Source organism: Oncorhynchus nerka, linkage group LG20 (genome assembly GCF_034236695.1).
Source record: "Oncorhynchus nerka isolate Pitt River linkage group LG20, Oner_Uvic_2.0, whole genome shotgun sequence".
Lineage (NCBI taxonomy): Eukaryota > Metazoa > Chordata > Actinopteri > Salmoniformes > Salmonidae > Oncorhynchus > Oncorhynchus nerka.
In genome coordinates this window covers 35,325,336-35,344,457 of record NC_088415.1, presented here as the reverse complement: position 1 = coordinate 35,344,457, position 19,122 = coordinate 35,325,336, and the positions used below count along the sequence as shown (strand labels likewise).

Below are 19,122 nucleotides of genomic sequence, written 5' to 3'. Positions count from 1 at the left end.
TTTGGATATTCAGTTCTCTTATCAATAGCTATTGAACCAAGCATGCCACGACAATGAACATCCTATTTAATGAATCGGGGGATGTGTGTGAATTTGTTTTATTCGGATTTCAATCTTTTAAAAAACGTAATATTGGAATAGTGCATAGTGGAATCTGTGATACTGCTAAAGGATGAAGACTGGAAAAGAGAGGGGGAGAAACTTAGTGTGTCAGACACATACTCACATAACCGTTCTTGTTCCCTCACTCACATACAAGTATGTGCAACAGTCCAGTGTTTAAGGGGAGCTCACCCGGTCTATTTTGGCCACTTTGTGCCTCTGTCTGCGGCGTTTTGTATCTGCGCATTAGCTGAGAAGACGAGCTCTGCTCTGGGGAGCTGCTGAGTCTGAGACACAATACAATGTAATCTTTAATGGTCCATTCTACAGAGACAATGGAAATTTGGTGACTTTTGCTGTCACAGTACCCAGCCCAACACACAACATACACGACTGGGGAACAGCACAGGGTCAGCCACACAAAACATCCAATGGAAGATATTGGCCGCGTTCGAGAGGATCAAAACCAGAATGTATCAAGGGGAAATTGTGACTGACTGATCTGCAAACAATAATGAGTGATGTGATATGATGAAAGATGATTTGTAGATCAGAGAGTCGGCAGTCGCCTTGCAGTCCTTTTGATGCTCTCGAACACATGGATTGGGTTCGAGAGCATCAAGCAACATTTTATAGTCATCCAATGTCTGCCATGTTTTTGGATGACATGATGATGTCACTACTGCTTGGTTTACACTAGTTGCCACAGCCACCAAGTCATAATTGTGGTTAAACCCTACCTATTCCTCTTGTTAAAATCTGATTTTAAACCTTGACTCTAATCTTTACCACACTGCTAACCTTAAATTAAGACCAAAAATATGTTTGTTTTCATACATTTTTTACTATACTGCCAGGGTCTGCCTGTGGTTACTAGTGACAACTAGACCCCAGGTAACTAGACCCAGAGTCGCGCAGCAGTTTATGGCACTGCTAGAGGCTTCACTACTGACCCGGGTTCGATCCTGGGCTGTATCACAACTGGCCGTGATCGGGAGTCCCATAGGGCGGAGCACAATTGGCCCAGCGTCGTCCGGGTTAGGGGAGGATTTGGCCAGGGGGGCTTTACAAGTAGGCTGTCATTGTTTATAAGAATTTGTTCTTAAATGACTTGCCTATTTAAAGGTTAAAATAAAAACAACCTTGCTGCTCCCTAGTTGCCACAAATAAATAAATGCTGCCTATTTCCACAATTTCTCAAAATTAGATTTGAAATATAACCTTAATCCTATCCTTAACCACATTGCTAAATTAAGACCAAGAAGCTAGTTTATGTTTTCATAAATTTTTATAATATTTCCACTTTGACTTTATGGCTGTAGTAACTCGTTGAAACCCTGCTCCCTGTGCGCACTGAGTGCTAGTGCGCATGTGATGTTGGTCCATAGAAGGGCCATGAATTGGCATATGCTAACGTGAGTAGATTACCTTGAAAACAACAGTAGAATATCGCAGTCCAGGTTTTACATTACACCTCAATATATAAAGAAGTTGTATTATATATTCAAAATGCATATTTAGCAAAGTACATAGCCAATCCCACGAGTTTAAGAAAAAACAAAGAAAAAAACAAAGCGGACTCGGGTGTCCGTGCTATCTAGCATCCTTGGGACTAGTTGAAATGTAAAATTGTTAAGGGTTATGATATGGATATCCCAAGGATCCCGAATAGCACTAGTCTTATTATACCTCAAGTGGGCTTCAAACACTTAAACATTACCCCGGTTGTAATCATTGGTGGAAAGCATTCGGCGCGTCGACCTCTAACCAATCAGCGAATTGTTTTCCTGTCCCGGAATGTAATAAATATCGCGGACGAAGAAATAGTGAGGGAAAGGACAAATAAGTAATTTCAGGACTGTGTGATTTATAAACCAATACATTATTCAATATAACGTTAATACTTTATTATTATGCACAACTATTGCTAAATTGTTATCTGGCTTTTAAGAGAATGGGGCCGTGTTGTGATACGAAGGACACACGTAAGGTAAGCTAACTCGCTTTAGGCCTCTAGCTAAATTTACGCGGAAAAGGAGGGCAAGTAGCTAGCCAAACTAGCTCGCTAACTGTTTATAGGAAATACTAGCTAGTAATTTGTGCAACGAACACGTTAGCCAGTTACATCTAAGCAAGCAATTCCAAAACCCCCTAACTCATTTGTGGTGTATTGCTTTAGCTAGTAAGCTAAGGTTAATTGGCAAAAATGAGCGAAAAAAAGAGCTGCAGCAAAAAGTCTGCAGTCTCCGCACTGAAGAAACGATGTCCGTCCCCTGAACAGGCTGGTGAGGCCCCGCTTCCTAGTAAGTTAGCCAGAGTGGGCGACGACGTGTCCAGTGAATTAACGTCGAATTCTCATGGAAACAAAAATAGGGAAGATGGCGATAAAGTATCAGCCAAGGAAGAGAATAATGGAAATGACGAGAGTGGACTTGACGCTGATGCACAGGTCAGCGCCGCGGAGAGTGCACCAGTCTCTCGCGATCCAAAGAAAGTAGACACAGAGGAAAGTGCTGGAGATTGCCGACCCTCAACTTCAATGGACCAGTCTGATTCGGTCGCAATGGCAGCCGCCAAGGCACTCGCTAGTTCCACAAGAGCAACAACAGATGAGGCGAAACAAACCTCCTGCTCCTCCAAAAAAGTTGTACATCATGAGAGACTGGGACACAAAGTTAAGCGTGGTGACCATGAGTCCTCAAACGAACGGGCAAAACCTGAAAGGGGTCTTCACACGCAGGCAGCAGCGGCAGACAGCTCTACCTCACTGTGTGGAGTTGACAGGGAGGATGCTGAGGACATGCCTGATGAGGACGACGACTCAATACCTGGATCATCCTCCACACAGAGTTCCTCATTCCCATCAGATAATGACGATGACGGGGAGTGCGCCATAGTATCAGTGAAGATGGCCCCAGAGATCCGACAATCATTGTCCCTTCTAGCACAGGTACAGATGAGGCTGGATACTCTGGAGAAGAAAGGTGCGTGGCTCCACCAGCGGTTAGAGCTGAAGATGAGCTGCCAGCGCCGTCCACACCTGGACCAGCGCAGCTCAATCACACAAGCCATCCCCGACTTCTGGGTCACGGCAGTATCCTTTTGAATACTCTTACAAACGCACACAGTGACACACACACTTTTCCAGATGGCAACAAATTACCCTCGTGGTCCCAATTCATGTGCCTGTGAATTATGTGCATAGACACTGTATATGTTGGTGAGTGTGTAGGTATGTCACATTTATTTTTCTCTTGACTCAAAGCTCAGTTGTTGAACCACCCTCATCTCTCTGCTCACATCGACGAAACCGATGAAGACGCTCTCAGTTACATGACCAACCTTGAAGTAATTAAATATTCCCAGTGAAAATGTAATGAATCTTTATATTCTTCAGAATAAATAACCTATTGCTCCCCTGAATTTAAAATGTTTTGTCTCCTACGTAGATTGAATCCTTCAAAAACAACAAGCTTGGCTACAGAATTGGGTTCCACTTCAGGCAGAACCCTTACTTCCAAAACGTCATCATAGTGAAGGAGCTCCACCTTGGAATGGGAGGTGAGTGACAGATCCAGTTCATATCTATCTTGCTTGTCATCTCTTACGTAAACGGACCCGGCTGGTGCACAACAATTTGAATATAAGGGCAAATTGAGTCACCATCTCTAAACAGAGACTTTAGGATGCAACATTTAGACATTGGACAGGTTAACACAAGAACAGGACTACCGTGGGATTCTGGCAGGAATGGGGGTCAAGTTTGGGACAGGACCGAACAGGATCAATAGTCTACAGGGACGGGCAGTGCAGGAATTATTTACAGTTGAGGAACAAACAGTTATTTGTGTTGTAAGCAGTTTTAGGATGACATCGTTGAGTTTTTTTCTTTTTTTTCTCTCTACCCCTACTATAGTAACACGTGTTCTTCAGTCCTCAATCACTTTTTAAAATGTACAATTTTGGTATTTGTGACCGACTGGCTCGATTTGGTCTTGTGTAGCAAAATTTGAAATTGTATTTTTTACATTGGATAAAACACTACAGTTGGGGAACAATGGGAAAGTAATTCTGCTTTGAAAGTTGATAAACCTACTGGAGAGCTCTTTGTCTACAACCATTCAGCATCGTTCACACACTCTTACGCTTTAGCCACACCCATCTCTTTAAGGGTTGAGCTGTGCTTTGTGTACTAACAGCAGTCAAGCACCCAACCTAACTGGTTAACTTTGGCTAGCTTGATAGCTACTTCCAGACACGAATGCAAGAACAGCTCACTCTGACCATTTTACTTGCCCTTGTGGGGCTGGATATGCTGTGTTTGTTATCCAGAGTGTTGGTGACTGCAACTGTGCTTCTGGCATCAAAATATTATTATATATATATATATATATTTTTCAACGTTTACTGACATCGGCCATTTTAAAAGGGTGTTGAGCGTTTGTAAATTTGTCCTTTATTCTGCGCTCTGGCACACTCCGATGAGTGCTTGAAATCGGAATAGATAGCCAGAGTGAATTTACCAGCTACGTCTATCAACAGCTGTCGCGGTGACATTAACATTCTATTGAAGGACCAAAAAAAGCAGTAACCGATTAATCAGATGATTTTTTTTATATATGTATTTGTAATAATGACAATTACAACACTGAATGAACACTTTTTTAAAATTATAACTTAATATAATATATAAATAAAATCCATTTAGTCTCAAATAAAATAATGAAACATGTTCAATTTGGTTTAAATAATGCAAAAACACAGTGTTGGAGAAGTAAAAGTGCATGAGAACATGAGACCATATGAAAGCTGGTGGTTCAAGATTCCCAGTTCTTCAATATTCCCAGTTAAGAAGTTTTAGGTTGTGGTTATTATAGGAATTATGATTCGTCGACTATTTCTCTCTACTATTTGTATTTCATATACCTTTGGCTATTGGATGTTCTTATAGGCACTTTAGTATTGCCAGCCTAATCTCGGAAGTTGATAGGCTTAAAGTCATAAACAGCGCTGTGCTTCAACTATTGCTAAGAACTGCTTGCAAACACAGTAAAGTGCTGTTTGAATTAATGCTTAGGAGCATGCTGCATCCTACCACCGCTCAGACTGCGCTATCAAATCATAGACATATAATAAACACAGCAATACGAGCCTTTGCTTATTAATATGGTCATCCGGAAACTATCATTTCGAAAACAAAATGTTTATTCTTTCAGTGAAATACGGAACCGTTCCATATTTTATCAAATGGGTGGCAACCCTAAGTCTAAATATTGCTGTTACATTGCACAACCTTCAATGTTGTGTCATAATTATGTAAAATTCTGGCAAATTAGTTCATCTAGCCAGGCGGCCCAAACTGTTGTATATACCCTGACTCTGCTTGCACTGAATGCAAGAGAAGTGACACAATTTCCCTAGTTAATATTTCCTGCTAACATTAATTTATTTTAACTAAATATGCAGATACAAAAATATGTACTTCTGTGTATTGATTTTAAGAAGGCCATTGATGTTTATGGCTAGGTGCTTTTCTTCCCCGCGAATCCGCCTTTGTTAAAGCATCATCCATTTGGCGACATTGAAGTAGGCTGTGAATCGATGATAAATTAACAGGCACCGCATTGATTATATGCAACGCAGGACAAGCTAGTTAACCTAGTAATATCATCAACCATGTGTTTTTTAAAAAATGTTTTATGAGAAGTTTAATGTTAGCAACTTACCTTGGCTCCTTGCAGCCACAAGGTCCTTTTGATGCTGCATTCGCGTAACAGGTAGTCAGCCTGCCATGCAGTTTCATCGTGTAATCGGCCATAATCGGCGTCCAAAAAGCAGATTACCGATTGTTATGAGAACTTGAAATCGGCCCTAATTAAATCGGTCGACCTCTAGTTACTACCTATCATGAATCTGCAGGTAGCTAACTAACCAGGTTAAATGTTAGCTGGCTAACATTAGACTATAACTAGCAAAGCAAAGGCTCTGAGATACAAATAATATTACTACACAGATCATACACGTAATGTGTAGCTAACAGTACACTAACTTGAAATGAAAATGACTTTGACAAAATTAGGAATGTGTCATATCTGAAAATGTAGCTAGCTAGACTATCTTACCCATATACATGGACGGATTCTTCTCCCGTTCTCTTGCGGATGCCATGGTTCATCTTAGTTTGTAATCCGGAGACGACTGTGTTCTCCATCTCCTTAGCTATCATACTCTAATTCCACTGATTTCAAAACTTGGTCCTCCAGAAAGTGGAGAGAAACTCTAATGCAGTTCTACTATGCGATATCTTAAAAAAAAAAAAGAAGCTGTGTTAGACAGGATTATCTACACAAGTTTAATGCTAGCTAGCAAAGGTAAAAATCTGTCCTTCTGCCCCTGAACAAGGAAGTTAACCCACTGTTCTTAGGCAGTCATTGAAATTAAGAATTTGTTCTTAACTGACTTGCCTAGTTAAATAAAAAACATACTGACCAGCTCAAATAAACAAAAGCGAGCTACATGGCAGTCCAATCCGAACTCCTCTCTCGGCATGTCCAGCCCACTCATTATCTCAGCCAATCATGGATAGCGGCAAGGTTACTGTCTTTGTGTGGCTAAATCAACTAGGCTCGTAATTAAAATATATATTTGTATTTACACATGGCATACAAATGTGAACTTTCATGTGCCTTACATGTTCCAGAAGGCATTTCTGCCAAAATGCATTTTGATAAATAAATATAAATGTACATTCAAATGGCTCCTGTGAAGTATAGACTCGTGACATATGCCTAATATACTGAAACGAGAACCAATCGTGATGCAGTCACTCTCCTCAACTTTGAGCCAGGCGAGACTGGTATGCATGTTACTGACACTTTCCCTCCATGTACATCTAAGTGCATTGCACTGGACCAACTGACATTCATCGATGTCTTTTGCCGCACATTTCCTTTGAATTACACAGCTGGGCAGTAGTCCAGGTTTGACGAAACTAGGGCCCGTACGACCTGTCTGGTCGACTAAGATGTCAAGAAGGCAGAGCGACGCCCTATCATGGACAGACCTCTTCCCATTTTAGCAACCATTTGAATCTATATGTTTTGACCATGACAACTTGCTATCCGGCTTTAAAGTGTTTTTACTTTAGTACTTTACACCACTGCCCTAGCCGGCTGCAGTGCGGTACACCACACAACTGAATTTGCATGAGAGAGGCTTCCATTAACAATAACCCTCTGTTCTATTCGAGGGGTAACTCTCAGACCATAGTGAGGCAGAGGATGCAAATCCATAACCCCCAACATGTTTTCAGCAATGGGTTATGATCAATGACATCAAAAGCTGCATGGAGTCTTATCAAAACAGCTCCTTCAATCTTCTTACTATCAATTTCTTTCAGCCAATAATCAGTCATGTGTCAGTCCCGAGCATGTAGTGCCCTTCACCAAAAGCGTGCTGAAAGTCTGTTAAAACACACTCAGCAGGGAGTGACAGACGAGCAGCTAACGGAAGTTATTTCTGCATGTTAAAAGGAGCACGGGACTGGAGTAATTTTATATTGGGACGGGAAAGTTGTCGAGGTCATGGAACTGTTGTGGGACACTGACAGTATGGGGAAAATATTGACAGGACAAGACTCCCATGTCAACGCAGGTGTAATCTGGGTCTAGGTGTAAATGAGGCCAATAATGACAATATCCTTCCCCTGTTTCATGTCCTCTTACAGGAACTCCAGTGTCTTTCTCTGACCCCATCCTGTGGTACCGCGGGCAGAATCTGACGCTCCACAGTGAACCCAGGAGATCGAGACGTGGCATCTACCAGACCTTCTTCAGCTGGTTCAGCGACCACACCAGCCCTGGCCGGGACGATATAGCACAGGTAACAGCATGCTCACTGCTTGGCATAGGTTGTGAGCTGGTGCACAGTCTGACATGCATGAAGTAATCCAGCACACACATTCAACATTTTAGTCAACAGATTTTTCACCTAGTCGGCTCAGTGAATCCAACCAGCAAACTTTCGGTTACTGGCCCAACGCTCTTAGCCGCTAGGCTATTTGCCACCCATTGCACAGTTCCACTGGTGACCACACGACTGCCATTATTTTAGGCTCGAACACTCAACGTTACTCCACTATTCCAACACACTGTTGTTCTGTGTGAATCTATAGATACTGAAGGATGACCTTTTCAGAAACCCTCTGAGATATTACCTGACTCCACTGTGGGAACCCAGGCAGAATGGCAGGTAAAGCTTCCCAACAAAACCTCTTCTTGTGGAACTAAGTTCAAGGACTGTTCCATCTCCATGATGCTATTACCACTTTAATATATGCCGTAATGTAGCCTAAAATGATACCAAACACTTTTATTAGAAAGCATTTTGTGTATAAACAAAAACAGGACATGTCAGGTCTCTTGATTGTCCTAACTATCACAACTAGGGATGCAAATTTCAGTCCATTTTGCTGCCGACTAACCGATCCCCATTATCTGGTCAACAAACTGTTAGATTTTTTCCAAACAGTAAAATTACTGACCAACAGAAAATACTATGCATGCATACCACTGGGCTAGATGCATAGAAGGAACAGGCATATTTCATTAAGAGCTTGATCATCTTCGTCAAAAGGCTATAGCCTATTATTGAACATGCACTTCCTGTAATGAAGCGGCTAATAAAACACCATTTTCAAACTTTCACCAGAATGTAAGTCGCAGTCAAACACAGTTCTTAACAGCACACCTGATGTGAGCGGTTCCATATGACAGAGATCAACATCTCTGTTAGAAACATGGAAAGAGAGGGAATCCAATAGCAACAACTATGATTGGTTGCTAATATGACTGGGATGGTGCCTTTGGCTTCTGGACAATGAAAGAAAGTTGACATGAAAACCAATAGAACAGGAGAGAAATGCTGGTTAATGGCATGAGGAAATCTTAATAAAATAATTGCCTCCATGTTTCTGTGGATGGATTTTGGCAAGGCTTCTTTGAAGCAAATTAAGACATGCCTCATTATTTGAAGTAAAGTCATATTTTCAGGTTTCAAACAATTATACTGCATCAAGCTCATATTGCAAAGTGGTGGGTGAAGCACTGATAGGCTGCCTACCGTTTGCTTTATATGCACTCGAATGGCGAATGAGGCAAACTTGTTGAGATTGAGAAATAGTGGTGATCAAAACGGTTTAACAGGCAAATTCTTTTAGAATTGTTATTTGTTGCACAATGACTGGGCTGACAAAAGCACTTCACTCCAGTAGCAGCTTTTTGTAGAGCTACTCTCGTACTGTTAACATCCCTGACCACAACATCTGGTTCCAACAGCACCAGTGGGCCCAAGCCAGCTGACAACAGCAACAGGGATGATTGTGTGGTGATCTCCGACTCGGATGATGACGAAGACCAGGCTGAAGAGCAGGCTAAGCCTGGACGAGGTCATAGCAGGGAAGAGGAGGATGAAGATGAAGATGAGGACGAGGTGCATCGGGGCCAAGATGCAGGTTAGAGAAGACTAATGGACCTGATTCTAGTGCTTTAGGGCCACACTGTCTGCTGGTTTACCTCTACCTCCTGAGAAATGTGTATAAGTGTATAGCAAGATGTCCCTGTAAGAGTAAGCAGGTGAAACTGAATAGACAGCGGATATGCATTGAGAATCAGATGAAAAAGCCCACAGGAGGATGGTGACGGAGAGACTGTAAGACATTTTCCACAAGCAGAAATGTTATGAGAACCACATAGCATGTGGAAGTTTGTTGGCTCTGCTGGTCAGCTTTGCAGCTCAGTTCAGAACATGAAGTCATTGTTTGGATGAAAGTCTATGTATTCCAATGGTTCAGGAAGACTGATTTTTACATGCAAACTCAGCAGCTTATTCACACTGATCTGCCAAATCCAGTAGACCCAAAGACTTTGTAAAAATACCCCTTATTTAAATGTACGGTCATTGGAAGTTTAAAAAAGGTTTACTGTGTTAAGGTGTTCATTGTTTATACATTTTGGTTACCTGATACTTCAATCCACCACTTACTGTTTTTACCATTCTCACACATTTTATTGCCGGGGGAACCAAAATCAACAGTTTTGACCAATTGTACCACACAATTATATTCCTACTCCTTTTCAACATTCACCATAATCCATTGTTAAATCCCTGTTTATCCTGTGCCAATCACTCCATTTGCTCAAAGTGGGAAACCCATTATAAAAGGTCTGATCATCTCCATTCTCTAGTGTCTGATGACAGCGGCCAGGAGGCCAGAGAGGATGAGGACTCGTACGGAGAGAAGGATGAAGAGGTGGATGAATCACGAGGTCGCGAGGTTCGAGACCAAGATGACGAGGAGGATATTGAGGTGGACGAAGAAGCGGACAAGTGCTAAGATTGTTCATTTTTCCCAGTTTCCTTTTTTCTTATTATGCACAAAATCTAAATTATTAATCCATTCTAAGTTCCTCATTGCCTTTTTAATAATCAGGGCAAATTAAAAAAGCAGAGACACAATGTTTTGACCTCTTGGTCAGTCCACCTTTTGAGTACTTTAACTTGGTCGAAGAAAAAAAACTTTGTTTCACCTTTAACATTCTGTCATAAAGAGCACATGTTAAAAAAACATGTTTTCCCATTTCAAGACTATAGGAGGTGCCTGTAAAGTGGGTTGATGATTTTCTTCAATTAGCCATAAAATCCCTGTTAACAGGGAGAAATGGAAGCTTGTCTTGTGCAACAGGGAGGGGCAATTTGAATGCGAGCTTCACCTCAAAAAATAAAATTGTTAAAACATTTCTAGTGTCAACCTTGTTACCCATAGATAGACATGTTATGCTCAACCCGTATAGTTTTCTGCCACAAAACTCTAGAAAATTGCCAAAAAGAATCGAACCAGCTCACCTGCATTTGTGCACAATTTCTACTTAAAGTATCAAAGGGATGCAAAAGGAACTCATTTCGTCGAACAACCCGTATGTTTTGATTTTTGTTTAGAATTTAGATCCCAGTAATAAAGAATCTAAGGAGCCATGCCTATATATCTTAATTCTGCATCGTAAAAGGTATTCGTTCTTGAGTCATTCACTCTTGTTGATAGGGCTACTTAACACAAAATGGGAAGAACTAATACAATCATATTAAATGAGGTTTGAGACTGCGAAAATTTGAGAGCATCTCTTGTTGCAAGTAATTCTATAAAACAATCTAGATATTTTACTGACCGGTATCAGTGATCATGTCTTGAACTTTTCCTATTGTAAATCTGATCTTTGACAAAGTAAAAAGGTGATTTTATTTTGTTGTAATCATTTACAAAACATTGTCTCGGATGCACTTCGTACTGAACCAAATCTTGTTCTCAGGGATGACCTAGTCGTGGGTGTTTTCATGGAAGGAAACTGATTTATTTTAGGGACCGTATAAGGTTTTCTTACACACCTGGCATTGTTTGGGTGTATCTGTGTAAATAAGTTTATTCTACAGTTTGTTAGTTTAAGGTAAATATAGGTAATGTGTCACCAGTGTTTTGCCTTTTCTATCATAAACTTAGTGTGTAGCTCTACACCCATATTCCCATGTTTCTATCATAAACTTAGTGTGTAGCTCTACACCCATATTCCCTTGTTTCTATCATAAACTTAGTGTGTAGCTCTACACCCATATTCCCTTGTTTCTATCATAAACTTAGTGTGTAGCTCTACACCCATATTCCCTTGTTTCTATCATAAACTTAGTGTGTAGCTCTACACCCATATTCCCTTGTTTCTATCATAAACTTAGTGTGTAGCTCTACATCCATATTCCCATATTTTCTAGTCAGTGAATTCATTTAAATAATTTTAAAGCTGGAATCCTGCATAGCGACACAGCCACGTCCGTTTGCAATATTACAACAAAGAAGTTACTGCAAATAACACTTCCCCCTCTGATGTCATTGCAAAGCGCGATTGAAGAGCACAATATGTACTGCAATGCTTTACTGCTCCTCAGCCAGTGGTGCGGTTTCCCACTACTCCGGATTCCATCTTTAAATATATTTTAACAAATTGATTGAGATGTGTGAAATCCAACATTTTGTCATGAATTGTAATATTTTGAGCTTGTTGCAATGTTTTTATCTTTTAGAAACTGGCATAAGTATATATATTTTTTTGCATTAAGTAAAGTTAAGTCACGATGATGTTTGAATGGTGTGCTGTCCAGAGCGAATATTTGCATTGAGTGGTCTGACGAAGTAGCATAACTGTAGCCACGGGTTGCTCTTAAACTACTGTAACAATACTAGTGCTTTTGTTATTTCTTTTCCACACAAACTGATGGCATTGGCATGTACATATTTAAAGTTGACCTTTTTTGCAGAGTTCAGATCTGTTAAGCTTAAATCGTTATCTGTAACCATCTGGAATTTGAAATATAGTGTACATTAACAGAAAGTTATATTTTGTGTGCTGAATTTTATAGTATGCTGTAGTTTTGAAAAAAATGTTTTAGTTTTTTAAGATGTCCACATTTTGAATCAGACTTAATTAAATAGCAAGTTATTTATTTTTGCTTACTGTTTTTAATTGTTTAAATGTTGATATTAGAAATTTGTTAGGGTGACACAATCATAGCCTGTACTAGCCATACTTCACTGGTAGACTGTGACCTGGTTCAATATGGATCTGAACTTTTTAGGAACTCAGTCCAGTTCCACTTACTGCTGTTGAGTTATAATAGAATGCACACGGTGCAATTTCAGAATTTGTTATTGTAATGGCAGTCATTCACTGATAGACCTTTTTAGAGAGCTATATGTGTCAGAGAATTCCAGTTTATCATGGAGCTGATTCCAGTCTGGTAGGTAAGTTAGGTTGTAGTTATTATGGCCAGATATTGTGCCCAGGGGCCTCGACCCTCCCCCCAATTTGATTTTGTTGAGTCACTCAGGTATCATGAACACACACAAGACATGGCAATGTGTAGAATTGCAGGAATTTAGCTAAAATTGTCATTATTTTATATCTGCCAACAAGTGGGGGTTTGAACAGTTTGGGTTAAATAGGTTGCTTGGTGGGGGTTACTATGATGATAAATTACAATATTCCTCTGGACCTTTGCCACCTAGGAACTTTGACCAGACCTCAAATAATTGACTACCTATGAAAGTTGTTCGGGAAATGCAATGTTCTGGATGGAATATATTGCCAAACCAGAAGATGGCAGTATACAAAAGCAAGGATAATTGGTATCGCTACTCTGAACTGCTTTTGTAACCCAAATGATGGGTACAGTCAATTTGGTAAAAATGATTGAACAAATGGTACTTTGACTTGGAAACAAAGGCCTACTGTGTATCCAAGGTAACTGCATCCCTGAGCTTACCTTTCTTTGCCCAATGATTAAGTATGTTTAATACAGTGGATCTCAGCATGAAAGAGATTGATACGCAAGATGAGATTCCCAAATGACAACTGACTTTGACATTATGACAGCAAAGACATTGTATTCACAATATGTTTAGGTTGGCCAATTCTTATGTGAACAGGCAAAGGGGCTTGGAAGACACCCAACATTATCGGTGTATAATTTATGGTTTAGATGTCAACCTGTATCCCAGTTCAGATATGACGCAGGTGCCAGTATGTGATATAATTTAGAAATGTGGATTCGCATGCTAGCTCTGAAAATAGCCTCAAGGTGGACATTTTTGGACAGGCCCGGACAAAGGAGCAGCGGCAATGGTACACTTAAACCCTTGATTCCTTTTTTAATGCACAATTATAAATATTCAACTAGCAAAAACCTGTCCTGTTAGCTCCAGAACATACGAGACATGCTGTCTAGGAGGGGCACCTACTAATAGCTCTGGGAAAAACAGCATACAGACGCCATCAAATGATCACACAATGACAAACACTTTCTCAGCCTCATCTTGTTTCAGCTCTGCCCACTTGTATTCAGACCAGTGGATTACTGTACCACCTCATGGGCTCTAGTGCAAAAACCACATATGCATTTCTGTGTACAAGTTAATTATGGAGGTGGTTTCCACAATATTGATCATGGTAAACAGACATACGGAATGCAGACAACCATGTTATCCAGAGACGTGTTGGAGCTTGTGGTTGCAGCACCATAGGTTAAGACTGTTTCATAATGAGTGACAGAAGATAAAGCTTTGTTAGATTCCAGCTGGGGTCAAGTCAGTGTGATTACACACATCTCCCTGTTAGATACAGTAAGTCTGACGTCTACCTTCTCTGGTTTTATCAGGAACGTTACTGAACTCATCAGGCACTTGTAGTGAGCCTTGTCCAAAGACGACCCCCAGCATGTGTGACGGGATAGGCTCAACCATGATCCGTAAATCATCTTTGCATCTTAGTACAACATGGTGCCTGGGAAATACCAGCTACTTGACAATGTGTATGCATGTTTGTGTGTGTGCATGTGTGTCACCACCTGTCATAGTATGTACTATGCTTGTGGTGAGTAAGATAAGTTACGAGAAGTTCCACTGAGCAAGAGAAGGTGTGGAGGAAGAGCGAGGGAGTGAGAATAGAGAGCAAGAAGGAGCGTGGGAGACGAAGAGTGGAGAGAGATAGATGATTGGACTGATTAGCCTCAGCCTGGCCTCCCAGGTCCTGACAGATATGCACATCAGATGGATGACTGTTATCTGAAAGATCCTAGAGAGCATGGTGACTACTCAGCTCTGCCTCGTCAAAGAGAGAGAGGGAGGCATGATCTCACTAGAATGATGTGTGAGCACCCCCCACCACACATATGCTTGTACAGTCGTGGCCAAAACTTTTGAGAATGACACAAATATTCATTTTCACAGTCTGCTGCCTCAGTTTGTATGATGGCAATTTGCATATACTCCAGAATGTTATGAAGAGTGATCAAATGAATTGCAATTAATTGCAAAGTCCCTCTTTGCCATGCAAATTAACTGAATCCCCAGAAAACATTTCCACTGCATTTCACAGCCCTGCCACAAAAGGACCAGCTGACATTATGTCAGTGATTCTCTCATTAACACAGGTGTGAGTGTTAACAAGGACAAGGCTGAGATCACTCTGTCATGCTGATTGAGTTCGAATAACAGACTGGAAGCTTCAAAAGGAAAGTGGTGTTGGAATCATTGTTGTTCTTCTTTCAACCATGGTTACTTGCAAGGAAACACGTGCTATCATCATTTCTTTGCACACAAAGGGCTTCACAGGCAAGGATATTGCTGCCAGTAAGATTGCACCTAAATCAACCATTTATCGGATCATCAAGAACTTCAAGGAGAGTGGTTCAATTGTTGTGAAGACGGCTTCAGGGCGCCCAAGAAAGTACAGCAATCACCAGGACCGTCTCCTAAAGTTACTTCAGCTGCGGGATCGGGGCACCACCAGTACAGAGCTTGCTCAGGAATGGCAGCAGGCAGGTGTGAGTGCGGAAAAAAAGCTTGTCCGGAAAAGACAAGGTGAGCGCTTCCATCAGTCCTGTGTCATGCCAACAGTAAAGCATCCTAAGACCATTCTTGTGTGGGGTTGCTTCTCAGCCAAGGGAGTGGGCTCACTCACAATTTTGCCTAAGAACACAGCCATGAATAAAGTATGGTACCAACACATCCTCTGAGAGTAACTTCTCCCAACCATCCAGGAACAGTTTGGTGACGAACAATGCCTTTTCCAGCATGATGGAGCACCTTGCCATAAGGCAAAAGTGATAACTAAGTGGCTCGGGGAACAAAACATCAATATTAGGGACCATGGCCAGGAAACTCCCCTGACCTTAATCCCATTGAGAACTTGTGGTCAATCCTCAAGAGGCAGGTGGACAAACAAAAACCCACATTCTGACAAACTCCAAGCATTGATTATGCAAGAATGGGCTGCCATCAGTCAGGATGTGGCCCAGAAGTTAATTGACAGCATGCCAGGGCGGATTGCAGAGGTCTTGAAAAAGAAGGGTCAACACTGCAAATATTGACTCTTTGCATCAACTTCATGTAATTGTCAATAAAATCCATTGACATGTATGAAATGCTTGTAATTATACTTCAGTATTCCATAGTAACATCTGCCAAAAATATCTAAAGACACTGAAGCAGCAAACTTTGTGGCAATTAATATTTATGTCATTCTCAAAACTTGTGGCCACGACTGTACACACACACACACACACGCCTGCACACACACTTACATGCATGCATACATAGTGGCGCAGTGGTCTGAGTGGCGCAGCGGTCAAAGGCACTGCATCTCAATGCTAGAGGTGTCACTACAGACCCTGGTTCGATTCCAGGCTGTATCACAACCGGCCGTGATTGGGAGTTCCATAGGATGGCGCACACATGGCCCAGCATCGTTCGGTTTAGGGTTTGGCCGGGGTTGTTGTAAAGAAGAATTTGTTCTTAACTGCCTTGCCTAGTTAAATAAAATGTAAATGCACACAGACACACACATAGGCTTAACAGCCTCCTACAGTACATGCTGTGCACACCACAGGCTGTAGTACACAAAGAAAGAAGCATCTTTGTACCACAATATCTCCTTAGTTTGCCCTCACTGATTTCTGTTGGAGGGCAATGAATTTACGCAAATTACAAAGCAAGGTCTATGGTCTCGCCATAACAATGAAACCCCTGGGGAGGGATGATTGGAGAGAGACAGAGACGTTATTACCCAGGAATAATTGGTTGATTTTCAATTGAATGGAAGTAGATGAGAAGAGAGCTGATTGAAGTGGAATATGCTTATGTGTGCCTACTGCTCAATATTGTTTGAGAATCTGACTGAGTATGTCTGGTGTCTTGTGTGTATGCAAGTGAGCGCGGTTCTCATTTCAACAGCTTGACTGACTTCACAAAGTGGATCTCCACTCTCCAAATGGAAGAAGAGAAAGACAAACATGGGAGGTGATTATGGTCCCACCAGGAAAAGATGGAGAAGAAGTGGAGATTTTAATGACTGTTCAAAAATAACAGTCCCTTCAAACCCTTTATTGCCCAAAAATCTGCCATAGAGAATCCATATTTAATGAGACTTAGCACGCTCATCCATTCTGCTCTTACCGAAGTGGTGACAGATGTATCTCCCAAGACAGATGCACTGTACATTACTCATCCCTGTAGCATTTTTCAATATCCTTCACCCCCCCGTATTGTTTTTCCTTTAAAATGAATGATTCTAAATCAGCTGTCTAGTCACCCAGCTGCATTTTATAGTGAGGGAGGGTGCCAGTGTTGTCTTCTGTGCAGATGATGACTGAATGGCTGGCTACGGCTTGGTGAACACATGTCATAGCGCCGGCCGTACATGTGCAGAAAGACAGCTTCAGAGAGGGAAGCTGCCGCCTTCCTTCACCGTGGAAACCTAGAACAACCCAGCTTCCAGTTCCAATATTGACTGAAATGTTTTGAGCGTCATTTATGCGCTCTTCATGTCAGGGATGTTTTCATAACTTGTTAGCATGCAGCGTTTGCATGTCACTTACAGCACCTGCTCCCCTACCATCTAATTGTCATTTTACTTTTGTTTGAAGGGTATTTTTTCTTCTTCTAGGCAAAACACCTTTTATTCTTTTGCATTCTGCCAAGTGTGTAGCTCCTGTTGGTGTGAATATTCTGAACAGTCCGAAATGATAAAAACACGAATAAAATATCGTCCTTCAGAAAATAAATCTGGTTCATATTCACACCATCCGTCAGTGTAATAACAGGATTTACTCCCTCTTAGGGCCTTGCTTTTGTCCTTGGACATGTTGTTTTGATTGATGTATCTCGCCCCCTCTCAGGGTAAGAGGTGCTGCTTGAGGCTCTGTGGGCTGTCTGTCTTACAAGGTTTTTCAATTCCATAGTAATCACATGGCACATTACCTGAGGGTCAGATGGAGAGGTCCAGAGACAGACAGACTACGAATCCAGTACATGTACACAGATGGGCCACGTCGTACGTGTTGTGTTTGCAGATGTACTCCTACTTTTGTAAGAGACTGCCTACAATGGGAGACCGTCTTATGTACTTGAGATGTGGAATTGTTGTACAGCAAGTCTCTTTTGATCATGTGTTTTACGAATTATGGCAGAACCTGCTCTTCCATTGAATCATATCGCAGAAGTGTCCTTTCAAATCAGAGCAAATCGAAAAAGGTCTTCCTGTGGACATTCACAGAAGGTAAAAACATAATTCCCACTATGAAAGTGGTGGTGGTGAACAATAGAGCTAAACTATCGCACTCAGCGGGTTTAGGCAATAGTGGGTGGGCACGGGGCCGATAAGACCATTAAAAAGCCATATCAGTGACGTTATTGGTGCCCTGTAAAGCAGTGGGAGCCGGTCAGTGTGACGGTGTCTATGGCTGCTCGGGGTACAGAGTACGTAGTACGGAAACCCGAGCTCAGCGCTGACTCATGACACATTTCCTCAGCTGGAAAGAGAAGGATGCCTCCCACAGAAAGCAAGAGAAAAAAAATAACACAAAGACCTCATTGCTCACTCCTAACCTAGATGTACTTTACATGAAAGTAACCCAAAGGTCTCTCCTGCCCGATGAGCCAGCCAGAACAATGGGGATGAGTGAGAGTGTAAATAAATGCAGCTTCCAAGTGTGCCAACCTGTGGAGGGAACAAGGCCAGATGGAAGGGAACATTGCCCTGAATGAAACGCAGCACCCTTCGGAACAGAGAGTGCATACGATTGACATCTTATTCGGCATATACAATGGCACTGTCTAAATGTCTAAATCAAGGAACTGATTTGTCTCCCTCCACCCATGACACACTGATGTGCAAATCAAACACACCGTCTGAATCGGTTAAATCCTGGCCTTAAGCTACATATCTGATTACATCCCTGTGCCTTTTCATCTTCTGTATGTCTGATTTGCCAGCTTTCCACAAAACCAATGGTGGAGAGAGGAAAACGGTGCTTGGTAATTTCAGGCATAGAGCTGGTTTGATAGAATGAATGTCTTCTTTAAAAAATCCCCCTCCTGGTTACTTTGTGACCGTTGTCGTGAGCCCAGGAGTCGGTCCATCA

At 41.6% G+C, this 19,122-nt stretch overlaps 1 protein-coding gene across 1 annotated transcript; it reads left to right on the top strand.

Annotated features, from left to right (window-relative positions):
* The first annotated feature begins 1,523 nt into the window (after positions 1 to 1,523).
* On the top strand, positions 1,524 to 12,648 carry LOC115102360 (testis-specific Y-encoded-like protein 2). Its single transcript, XM_029622250.2, has 7 exons — positions 1,524 to 3,196; positions 3,373 to 3,450; positions 3,552 to 3,663; positions 7,829 to 7,983; positions 8,276 to 8,352; positions 9,438 to 9,613; positions 10,347 to 12,648. Exons 1-7 carry the CDS (start codon positions 2,309 to 2,311, stop codon positions 10,493 to 10,495), a joined length of 1,635 nt encoding a protein of 544 aa, XP_029478110.1. The 5' UTR covers positions 1,524 to 2,308; the 3' UTR covers positions 10,496 to 12,648.
* Positions 12,649 to 19,122: the final 6,474 nt, after the last annotated feature.